This window comes from Glossina fuscipes, unplaced genomic scaffold (assembly GCF_014805625.2).
Source record: "Glossina fuscipes isolate IAEA_lab_2018 unplaced genomic scaffold, Yale_Gfus_2 28, whole genome shotgun sequence".
Classification (NCBI taxonomy): Eukaryota; Metazoa; Arthropoda; class Insecta; order Diptera; family Glossinidae; genus Glossina; species Glossina fuscipes.
In genome coordinates this window covers 1,864,714-1,876,125 of record NW_023998423.1, presented here as the reverse complement: position 1 = coordinate 1,876,125, position 11,412 = coordinate 1,864,714, and the positions used below count along the sequence as shown (strand labels likewise).

General features: G+C 34.9%; 1 protein-coding gene across 2 annotated transcripts; it reads left to right on the top strand.

The window, feature by feature from the left end:
* Positions 1-314: 314 nt before the first annotated feature.
* Positions 315-10,217, top strand: LOC119636420 (facilitated trehalose transporter Tret1-2 homolog). 2 transcript variants are annotated; one of them, XM_038031743.1, is made up of 5 exons: positions 315-536; positions 8,256-8,552; positions 8,624-8,815; positions 8,872-9,180; positions 9,243-10,217. In XM_038031743.1, exons 2-5 carry the CDS (start codon positions 8,279-8,281, stop codon positions 10,007-10,009), a joined length of 1,542 nt encoding a protein of 513 aa, XP_037887671.1. In that variant the 5' UTR covers positions 315-536; positions 8,256-8,278; the 3' UTR covers positions 10,010-10,217. The 2 variants fall into 2 exon arrangements, with proteins under 2 accessions (XP_037887671.1, XP_037887672.1); XM_038031744.1 differs by lacking the exon at positions 315-536 and adding an exon at positions 723-1,195.
* Positions 10,218-11,412: the final 1,195 nt, after the last annotated feature.

The following is an 11,412-nucleotide window of genomic DNA, read 5'->3' as shown; positions in this document are numbered from 1 at the left end:
ACACTCAACATACTATATAAAATCCTTTTTAATAGTTGATTAGAGAGAAGATTTTTTTTTTGATAGTGTAATAAGGCATATGTGCATAGTAACACACATTTATGCATAACTCTCAGATTGGTGGTGATTAACGTAAAAGACTGTTGTTGCTGTTTGTATTGAAACTTGTGCTAAGGCTTATGCCTGGAAGAAAATAATTTTCTATAATTTGTGCTTATGTATAATTGCAAGTGTTTGTGTGTATGTGCTTGTATTAGTACAAGACAAGCCCATTTTGATTTAAGTATATTGCGGTGATCGTTCGGTTAAAGCATTTAGTTGTGCATAACAATTTAACCAAAACGGTTGCATCTCTAAAAAACTAATCAATCAATAAAAAGTAAAATAGAAAATAGAATAAACGTAACATAACATACATAAGTAAATAAACAACGAAATCCTAAAGTGAAGTATAAAAAATAAATATTAAAAACGCGCCTCAAAGAAACACTCGCGCTTAGCAGCTTTTGCAGCAACTTAAAAAAAAAAAAAAAGAGGTAAAGAGTTATTACAAAAAATATATCATTGAATTCCGTAGAATATGAATAAGGAACAAAAACTAAAAGCTAACTGATAAATATAAAAATAAGGCATTTTTCAAGAAACACACATCTCCCATTTCAAGATTTCATTATTCATTCTTTCATTTCGATTATTATAACAGCATAGAAGTGGTTGAAGTGGTCTACTAATTTCCATATTAAGAAAGCAGTTGAGCCGGTTGGTCTTTTAATGCCATATGTCTCTATATAGATATCTTGGAGTTTCTCTAAAGTGTGTTAGAAACATTTAGAGTTAGAAGTGAGCAGCATTTCATTCACTGATAATACGGGTTATATTTCATGTAGATGTTAGTGCTTTTTTTTTCTCTTTTGTTGTTTAAGTTGAACCACTTGTCTCTTCGCATGTGTCGTGACGTTGTTTACTATTGTTGCTGATATTTACTTTTAGCTGTTAATCGTGTCATGAATTTTTCAACAAATTAAATCATTTCGAAAAAATTTGTATTCTTTTAAATCATTCTGTTTTTCAATATTAACAAAGCAAATAATTGTTACTAAATGCAAATAAATAGTTTGTCGGTGATCTGTAATTTGATGAGATGAAGCTGATGACGATGCTCATGATGATAACGATTATGAGTATAATGATTCAGGTGAATTATTAGTAATTAAAAAAAAAAAAAGAAAAATAATAATAATTTAATGTTACTAAAAAAAAAAAAAAAAAGAAATAAACAGTGACGAAGACTGATAGTTAACGTTTCAAAAAGAAACAAAAAAAAAAACAATTATTTGATAACAGTAATCTACCAACGCGCTCATATGAACTTCAGTTCCGATCTGGTGCTATGCAAATTTTATTTTTTTTTTAATTAAACAAGTCAAGAAGTTGATTGCTTTTCTTAAATAATTTCGCGAATAACAAAATATTTTCTTGTCTAAATTAAAATGAAAAAATAATAATAATTATAATAAATTGAGACGAGGAGGACCAGCAATGTTTTCTTTGTCCACTTTTCTTAAGTAACTAGGCGAAGAAATCTTAAAAAGAATAACGTTTCGATTATGTTCAAAAAACGTGTAGGTTTCCTTTGAATATGTTCGCCTACTGTTACACTTCAAACCGCTTGAGATGAGCGTGTGTTAAGTTTGTACGGATGTATGCAAGACAATCCACGACATTTTCAGATAAGAGCAATTCAGATTCATTTCAGCATGGATTTAACACTATCTGCCCGTCAGTATGTCCTTCCATTTGTCTCTCCATCTGTGTGGCCGTCTATCCACAGGCCTATTCTTCCTTCCATCCGTCCGGTTAACACTCCGCCTATCGATCCGTTTGTCTCGATTGCCCCTCCACCATTCTGCCCACCTGTCCGTCTCTCTGTCCTTCCATCTGTACATCCGTTTGTCCATCCGGCTGTCTGCCCGTCTAGCCGTACGTCTATCCGCCGCTTATTACCCTTGTCTCTCTGCCCGCCGTATTTTCTGCGCTCAATTTACAGATGACTGGCTTCACCGTACGGGCGAAGCCGTACTTTAACGCTCTATTTTGAACAGTTCTTAAACAAAAAAAATTCATAAATTTTTATAAATATCTCGGCCAATTTCGAGATATTAAACTTTGATAGAACTAATTTTTGAAATCCCGCCCATATTTCTCATAAAGAATAAGGATTTGTAAGGCTCATCTTGCAATATCAAGTGATGAAAATCGATCTAGAACAGTGATTTGCTATATAAATTTGGCCCACGCTCTCATATGAAAGCAAGTTGTTATGGATTTGATATGACACACACAGGTTTCGATACGATGCGGTACACATTGCCTTAATTTTTATATTATATCTAAGTTTAAATTATATTGTTCTGTAATTCATTTTAGTTTAAATAAATAAATAAGTTGCGTACAACACGGTGCGAATTAACCGTGTTAAATGAGAGACACCTGTATTGCTAAATTTGAAATAATTGCATTACTTTTCGAATCTTCTTTCGTCATAAGAGTGCTAATGAAAAATAGGTCTTTATATGGCAACGAGGTATAATTTTTAGTATTTTGGAACATAATGACGTAAAGTGTTTCACGATCGGACGGTAATGTTTTAACTTCTTTTTAACATTATAGTATTGCAAGTGACGCGATAAAAATTTGTGATTATGTCTGCAGGAGGGATAATTGAATGTTTGGCTTGTTTTTAGTTTATCCAACTTTGCGTAAAACTTATGGATAACACTCTTGGATGTAATCTATTAAAAATCTGCTAAACATCGATAACGCTTTTTTTGATACGTTATCTATTGACTCTTCGATATGGAAAGTAGGCCAGATTTTATAAAAAAAAAAACGAACGTTTCGCAAATCAAGAACTTAATCGGTCTGTCCCTCTCTTCATTAGAAACAGATCTTCTTACATAAAATTGACCTTAATTCCTTGAGAGACTTGAGAGAAATAAACAAATACCGTTAACATTAGGTATTACGTAAAATCGGTATTGTTCCAATACTACGTGCGAACACGTGATCAAAACTTTGAATTATGCTTTCGATGCGTATGTTATGGTCGCTAAAATGTCCCTAACTTTTGTTAGCTGATCAAATGAAACTTTCCTAAGCGTTTCTATGCGATATGTGACGAATGAAAACATAACCAAAACACTGACTGCCTAATGGCTCCTATTAGAGTCGAAGTTTCTATGCTTGTACTTTGACCTTACAAGCTTCCTTGCTGTTATCGATCAGTCGTAACTGACGTCAATCAAATCAAAGTTTTAATCATTGATAAATGCAAGCATGAACGCAATGTTGACTTAATGACTAATTGCATCGGTTTGAATCGAAATTTTGATGTTGATATTTATACCTCGAAGAACCGCAATTGATATCAGTCAAGTTAAAATCTTAGCCGCTTTCAACAAGGTTTGGCGAATACAGACATAACCTCATTATTAACCGTGAGATTTGTAATTATTTGAAAGCGTTTTGCGTTGGGGGAGGATCGCAGACATTCATTGTTTGACATATGCTGTCTACTTAAGATTTCCTTAAATTTGTTGATTGTATTTTTGTATTATCTTCATTTTTTACTGGGTATTTAATTATATTGTATTTTATTTTTATTTTTTGTTTTAGTTATTTTAACAGTTTGTTTACTTTGCTTTTAAAAAAAAATTGACAGGATTAGAGAGAGAGAGCATGGAGTAAAATCACATAAGCATTTTGTTTATTAAGGGCTCAGAAGTCGGCACTTCAAGTTGTTCAGTTTCTCGTATATGGTTATTTACATATTCATACAGTAGCATGAAGTTATTCTAATATTGTAATTCAGTTTGTAACATTTCTAAGTAAGCATAAAAAACGTTATGTATGTACGTAAAACGCTTGCAACGGGTTAAATGCGTGTTAGGAATGAACAAAAGCCTTAACATCTATCCTAACGTTGTGTCGAAAGTTGAAAAGCAAAACATTTGGGAGACTCTACTTTCACTTCAGATACAAATTTTATGCCTAATACCAACCGTGGTACGAGGTGTATTGTGTTAGTGCGTACGTAAGGATCTGAAATAGGCCCCACCTTTTATTACACCTAGGGTTGTCCGTCTCTCTGATGTCTGTCCATGTATTCTGCTGTTCAATCAACAGGTTGCAATTCAAAATATTTCGGACCCCTACTGGTACCGCTTTACTTTGATTACTCGTTGAAAAATTAGTCCTATTCCCAGAATTCACCGATAAAATCTGCTCAGTAATATTATATCGTCCTTCCAGTTAGGAATCTACTTAGGTGTGACTACTTAGGATCGGATGTGGCAATTTTTCGGATCCCTTGCATTCGAACGCTTCCTACGGAAGGCCTAATATGCAATACTTCTTTACGAAAATTCGTTTAAAACAATAATAGGATGTAAAAATTAATTTTATGGAATTCAGTCCACGTACATATATCGTTTGGATCGCGATTCGTATAAAGCATCTAACGAAACATAAGTCTTTATACGCTAAAAAGGTCTAATTTTGAAAATTTTATGATGAAAATTATTTCTCAGCAAATTATCTGCAGCGAATTTTGGTGACCTAGATCTACTTTTTAGGCTCTAAGCAGCGGCGGCATAAGTAGCATGCCGACTTTGTTATGACGGGAGCAATTGGAAACTAACAAAAACTTTAGCTCGGCAATTAAGTTCGCTAACTCTGGATAACGTTAGCTGGTGTTCTCCAAGATGAGGGCTTTCACGAACATTATGCATTTACATAAAAATTAAATAATGCATAATTTTTGGCGTGCTTTTAGAAAAATGAGTGAATGACTGCATTAGGCGAAGTGATGTAGTGCATCTAAAAGTCGACCTTGCCCAGCTACGGCTTTCTTACCTATTTTATTTGTTTTTTTATGTTTTTCGTGGTGACATTTAACGTATAAATTGTGTTAAGTTCAGGTTTACTTTCCTTTGCATAATGCAATCTTTAAGAGTTTGACTTAAAACGCTAAGGCTACCTTAGCTCTCCTGTGTATTTATTATTTTTTTGTTTTTTGTCAATGGCTTTCTTTTATATTACTGGTGTAAAATGTTGTTCCAATGACAGTGTGTTATATTGCGATGCCCTAAACAATTGTCTTCTATTTTATTTTGCCATAAAACTTAAGTGATAGTTATGAAATTTTTTAAACGCCTTTTTTATATATTTATTATGCGGTCGTAATAAAATATTAATAAACTGCAGCAGCATTTGCCGGATATAATTAATGTAATTAGTTTCCTGTTTACTTAACCTCACAGGCTTCATCCAATAAGTGGATATGAAATTTATTAGAATTTCTCTCTTTTTAATGATGCATATGTTATTAGCGCTATGCAGTACGCCGCAGATATCGAAAGTTTTTCTCAAGTTCACGTGCAATCCTTTACATTTCAATTCCAATACACATTTCATTTGTGAGCATTTCATTGTAAGCAATATTTGCGCTAGAAAAAGTAAAGTTAATATAAACAATTTTCACCAAGTGTCAGGCACTCGACTCACCACTTGGCTACTTTATCTTTTAATCAAGAAATTTCAGAAACTATTATTGCTATTATTATTATTACTGCTAAGTGATACAATTGGCCATAAAATTGAAACGTCTGCTGGGCACGCATAATATAGATTGAGGCATATACGAGGCGAAATGAATTTGTTTCGCATTCTTAATGAATACGAATTGATAACGAATATTATTAATTGTCCCGCAAAGAGATAAAATAAAACAAAATAAGAAAGAAAGTCTAGTCCGGCGTTTATCGACTTTGTAAATACCCACCATCAGATTGGATATACATAACTTGATTACACTCACTTTGTATTTATGTTAGCCTATATACAATGCTACGCATTGCAAATTTGACCTTTCTTTGGCAAAACTAAAAATTTTATTTACTGCTTTCAAATAAAAACAGATCGAACTGTATAATTTCGCTCCCGGGAATGAGGGCCAATGTAACCGTTTTATCCGTCTTCTCTCCTTAGTCAAGTCCATATCAATTACACTTAGAATTCTATGAGAGAGAGAGGGAGAGAGAATCCTTTGCTTAGCTATGATTCCCATAATGAAGTCCCCCCCTCTTGCCATGCTTTGGTTTATAAGAAATTGTTGTTGTTTTTTTTTTTAATCGACGGAGTGCCAGCGCACTGCCAATTAATCGCTATGCAATTGGATCAAGTGCACCCGGGAAAAAACTGACGCATTTCTCCCTTTCTCCGGTATCCATTAATATGACCGCTAATTCCAGAGATTTGAAAAGCCCGCTTCTCAAACATGCTCAGGCTGGATAGCTAAAACCAGTGTTCTGTGCATCATAGTTTCCCGGAAGTATTATCTGCTCGTTAGTTGAAATAACGCAAGTAACTCGAAAAATGATCTATGATCAGTGAATAATTGGGTTAGGAAAAAATGGAGTTCCTGCCTATCCTGCATACCCACTCGTCTACGTTTGAATATAGGTTCACCTTTTTTTCGACTCGTTGTCCCCTCGCTGCCGGATAGCAGTCTTCAATCTGCAGACATCGCAGTAATATACTCCGCCAGTAGTTTTTGCATTTTTGCTGCTACGGATACATAATTGCTCCTTCAATATCAGGTGGATGGGTATTATTTCCGCCAAGACTGCTGTTGAAATTGCACAGCCTTTGAACCGTCAGACAGGATATAAAGCCGCAAGAAGGCGACAATCGAATCCTTAATCTAATTCGAAGACGGTGGGGGCGTGGGATGATATAGTGGGTGGTCAACACTCCAAGGCTCTATCTCTGGGGGCGGTGGAGGGTAATGCGAAAGTTGCCAGACAGCTGGCACTACGTCCAAGCAAGAAGAAAAAAGACAGCTTTCTACACAGTGAACCACAAGTTAGGGGGGGTCAGTTAGATTCGCGGATAGTCAGCCTTCGGTTACAAATGACACAAATAATTTTGCACACATAAAAGTTCATTTACGCAGTAAGTATGCTTTCGTAATATTATTTACTGTAGCACTTGCTTGTGTGAATGCGTCACATATAACAAGTATTCATTATATTGAATGAATGATAATACTAAACAAATAAAAAAAGTACATTGTATTAAATTTTTGGAAATTTTTTATATATGCAAATAAACAATATATATTCATTTGGAAGATGGTTACTTTAAGCAAATACAATCGATCAAAAGACCAAATTTTCCGTCAATATCCGACATGTCGATGGCTATGCTGCAGCCATTTTAAGGAGTTTTGATAATTTTTTATAAAAAATGACGGATCTACATCTGGAAGAAAAACGGATCGTGGATGAAATTATATTGATTTAACACCAGCATGGCTTCAATTTCGATTTCGATTTCGATTTTTCGGCTAATTCGGCAGAATGGAATGGAAATGTCTATACCATGCATAAACTTTCCGTACCAGTTATTGCAACTTTCATCTCTCAGTGATGATTACAATAAGCGTAGTCTTATGTGGAGCTTATATAGTCTTTTCTTATTTTAATTTTGCATTCGCAATAATGCATTTTAATAAAAGCATTTCAATGCTTTAGGAAATTTATATGAAGAATACGATAGGACTGTCTGCGTAACACTTTAGTGTAGCCGTAAAATTTGCTTTAACGTATGTTAGCAGCACAGTTTGCACTCTACGCTGATGGCTCACGCAGACTGCCGTTTAACATTACGTATCCAAAGAACAACGTTCGTACGCATGCCGAATAAGACCTTGTTATACATAATACATATCTATGTGTACATATTTGTGCAAACGTATATATTTATTATGCGCATATGCAACTTTTTTTTTGTTCCTGGGTAATATAATTATTTTGAATGTATTATTATGTACTATAAACATATATAAATACTTTTTATACATAATAATTCATTAATATTTTTACGCATATATATAACATTGACATACATTAAAAAGATTAGAAATACTTTTTTACTCAGCACTAGGCGAAGGATCTCGATTAACAACTCAATGGTCGTGAGGTTCAAATTTCAAGAACGGTAAAGCTTACAATAAAAAAGGCGCTAGTCTTAGATGCTAGCGCTTTAAGACTTCAGCTTTCAAATCAAACCCTCGTATGCCATAACGGTTTAATTTTTAACGTTTTATGATGAAACTTTCAAAAAAAGAAAAAAAAGTTTAATTATTACATTTTAAATTCTCAAATAATAAGAACGGTTTACTTCTATTCCAGCTAAGTGTTCATTGGCTTTCATAATGGCAGGTAGTGGCCCAAATAAGGAAGAATTTCAAGCGCTGCACAATGACGAAACAAAAGCGCGTATTGCATCAAATTTAAATCATCCATATGAACCTAAGCCGTTAGGTGAGCAATCACGAGCCTTAAACCGTCAAACAATTATGGTTATTATCGGTAATTTGGGCGTTATGTCTATCGGTATGGGTCTTGGTTTGCCAACAGTAACACAGAGGCCTATGACAGATACCACCGAGCAGGTCTACTTAACACAGTCGCAGTTTACATGGTTCGGTAAGTTAAGGAATTGTGGGATTATCACAGAGTCAAAGTGTTTCAACTTCTATTTTAAATTCTATTTGAAGCTTCTCTTAATTTATTGGCGGCCCCCTTAGGTGGATTATTGTCGGGAGTTCTATTGGATAAACTAGGACGCAAATGTACCATATATTGCTTAAATATTTTAGGTTTAACCTCTTGGATTCTATTAGCCGTAGCCAGTAAAGAAGATAATGATATTATGTTTCTTCAATTAATGGCGTCAAGATTTTTAGTTGGTAAGATTTTAAAAGCTGGGCTCAAATTCAATTATTTTAATCGTTTGCTATTTTAGGTGTTACTCATGGCTTATCCAGCGCACCGGTGGGCGTTTATTCTGCAGAGATTAGCACGCCTAAGATACGAGGCCGTTTAATTTTGGGAACCTCAATCTCGGTATCACTGGGTATTACGGTGATTTACGTCTTGGGCTATTTCATACGTACCGATTGGCGCTTAATAGGATGGATATGCACCGGCTTCCAAGTGTTGGCATTAATGAGCGTTCTACCCATGCCAGAGTCACCGAATTGGCTGATATCGAAAGGCCGTTTGCAGGAGGCACGTAAATCTTTAAACTACTTTAGAGGCTTGGATAAGAAAGGTTGGACCTTCAACATTTTAAAATTTTGTATTGAAAAGTTTATTGAAATCAATCTTTTACAGCGACTATCACACATCCCGAAGTATTGGCCGAATTCAATGTATTGCAGAAGAATATTCATTTGGCAGAAGGTCAAAAAATGCCTTCATTTTGGAAGTCTTTACGTTTGCCGGAGGTTTACAAACCTCTCCTAATACTAATCGGAATGTTCACCTTTCAGCAATTAACCGGCATTTTTGTTATCATAGTATATGCGGTACAAATTTCCGTAGAAGCGGGAGTCACAATGGACCCTTTTATGTGTGCAGTTCTGATTGGGTTAGCTCGTTTAATAACCACTTGCCCCATGGCGTATTTGTTGGAAAAGTGGGGTCGCCGTCGTGCTGGTATAATCTCCGCCGCTGGCATGACTGTTTGTATGATTTTGTTAGCGGCACAAAGCTATCTTCGTGTTATACCATTTCTGCCTGTCATTGCCATAGTATCGTTTATCGTTTTAAGTACTTTAGGTATATTCACTTTACCCTTCTTCATGATATCCGAGTTATTCCCTCAACATGTCAGGGGTCGTGCTTCGGGCCTGACAGTAGCTTTCGGTTTATTGGCGGCATTTTTCTGCACTAAAACCTATCCCGGAATGAAAGATGCCATTGGAAATGAGTATTGCTTTGTAGTATACGGTGCAGTCTCATTTGCGGCTATGATTTTTGTATATCTCGTATTGCCGGAGACGAGACGCCGAACTCTCTTTGAAATTGAAGAGCAGTTTAGAATGAAAAAACCCCTTAAACCCACTCAAGTTGAAATGCGTGAGATTTGTATAAAGTAAACGAAATTAATGGAATGATTTACGCAAGAAATTATAGTCGTTAGGGAAATAAAGTTAGTGAATTTATTTTATCTTAGACTGTGATAAATTTTACGAATTAAATATTAATATTTATCTTTAAATTTCACAGAGTTCAAATTGTGTAGAATTAAAAGCTCATTATATGATTATCTAAGAATAATAAATCTAATGGAAATAAAGTTGTGTTTGCGCATTACTATGTCTCCTACGCCATTTGTGGTAAGGATATATTAACTTTTGTGCGTATGATGCAACGCCAAGCACGACTTGCTATAGATGCCCAATACATGATATAAGTAAATTTAAAATTATTTTCTGAATTGCTTTATCTATATGTGTTTGTCTGTCTGCCCAATTGAAGTCCACGTACTTTTGTTTTCCATAATGAAATTTTATACACCAGTGTCGTCAACAGGGCAAAGAACTTTAGAAAACATGGATTGAATTGGACAATTTTTACGTCCATTATTCTCTAAAATTGTATATTGTCACTTTTTGCATGCTACACCATTTGTGGTGTAGGGGATATTAAGCTTGCGGGAACGGATTCTGAATCATAAATAAATAAATTTCCTGCATCGATGTAGGTTTGCCTATCCATCTGTCCCTCTGGTGTATCTCTACGTCTCCTGTGTATATGTAGAGGTCACAATTGTCGATATATTTCGATGCACTTTTGTACACTGACCTGTTTTGGCGCAAGCACAACCCCTATTGCAAATGGTTCAGATCGCATCGACCTTTTCGACCTTTCGAGCTTCTCCTTATCTCGATAAGTCGTTATAAGAAAATATATTGTAAGTTTTAGATTTTCGCAGCAAAAATTTCGTAGTAATAGTATTTCGCAATTCCAAATTGGTGTGAAAGATTTTGAATATCTTGCCATATAAAAGTTCCTACGCCCCCTTCACATGTTAAAATGAACTAATTTGGGATAATCCTTTATGGAATTGAATGGGTCTCAACCAAGAGGGTCTAATTTGTAGTATTTTAGGATGAAAATTTGTCCTTAGCAAATCGATCATAGAGAATCACATAGGCGCACACCCTGGGCTCTCGTGCAAGCAAGCAAGCGTACAAAATTTGCTGCCTTTAAAGAACGAGCATATATATTGTATAAAAATGCCAACCATCTGAGAATATGTTTGAATTTATGTGAATTGGATCTCAAGCAAGCCTCTCTGGGGCGACAAATACTATTCTGTGGTTTGCTATGACGGGAGCAATTGGAAAGTAATAAAATCTTTAAAAAGCAAATTAAGTTTGTCAAATTTAGATCACGTTGATGTTTGGTTGTGCTCCAATAAAAGGGCTTTCAAAAAAATTATGCATTTACGCAAAAATAAAATATGATTTTTGGCGTATTTTCAACCAAGCGAAGT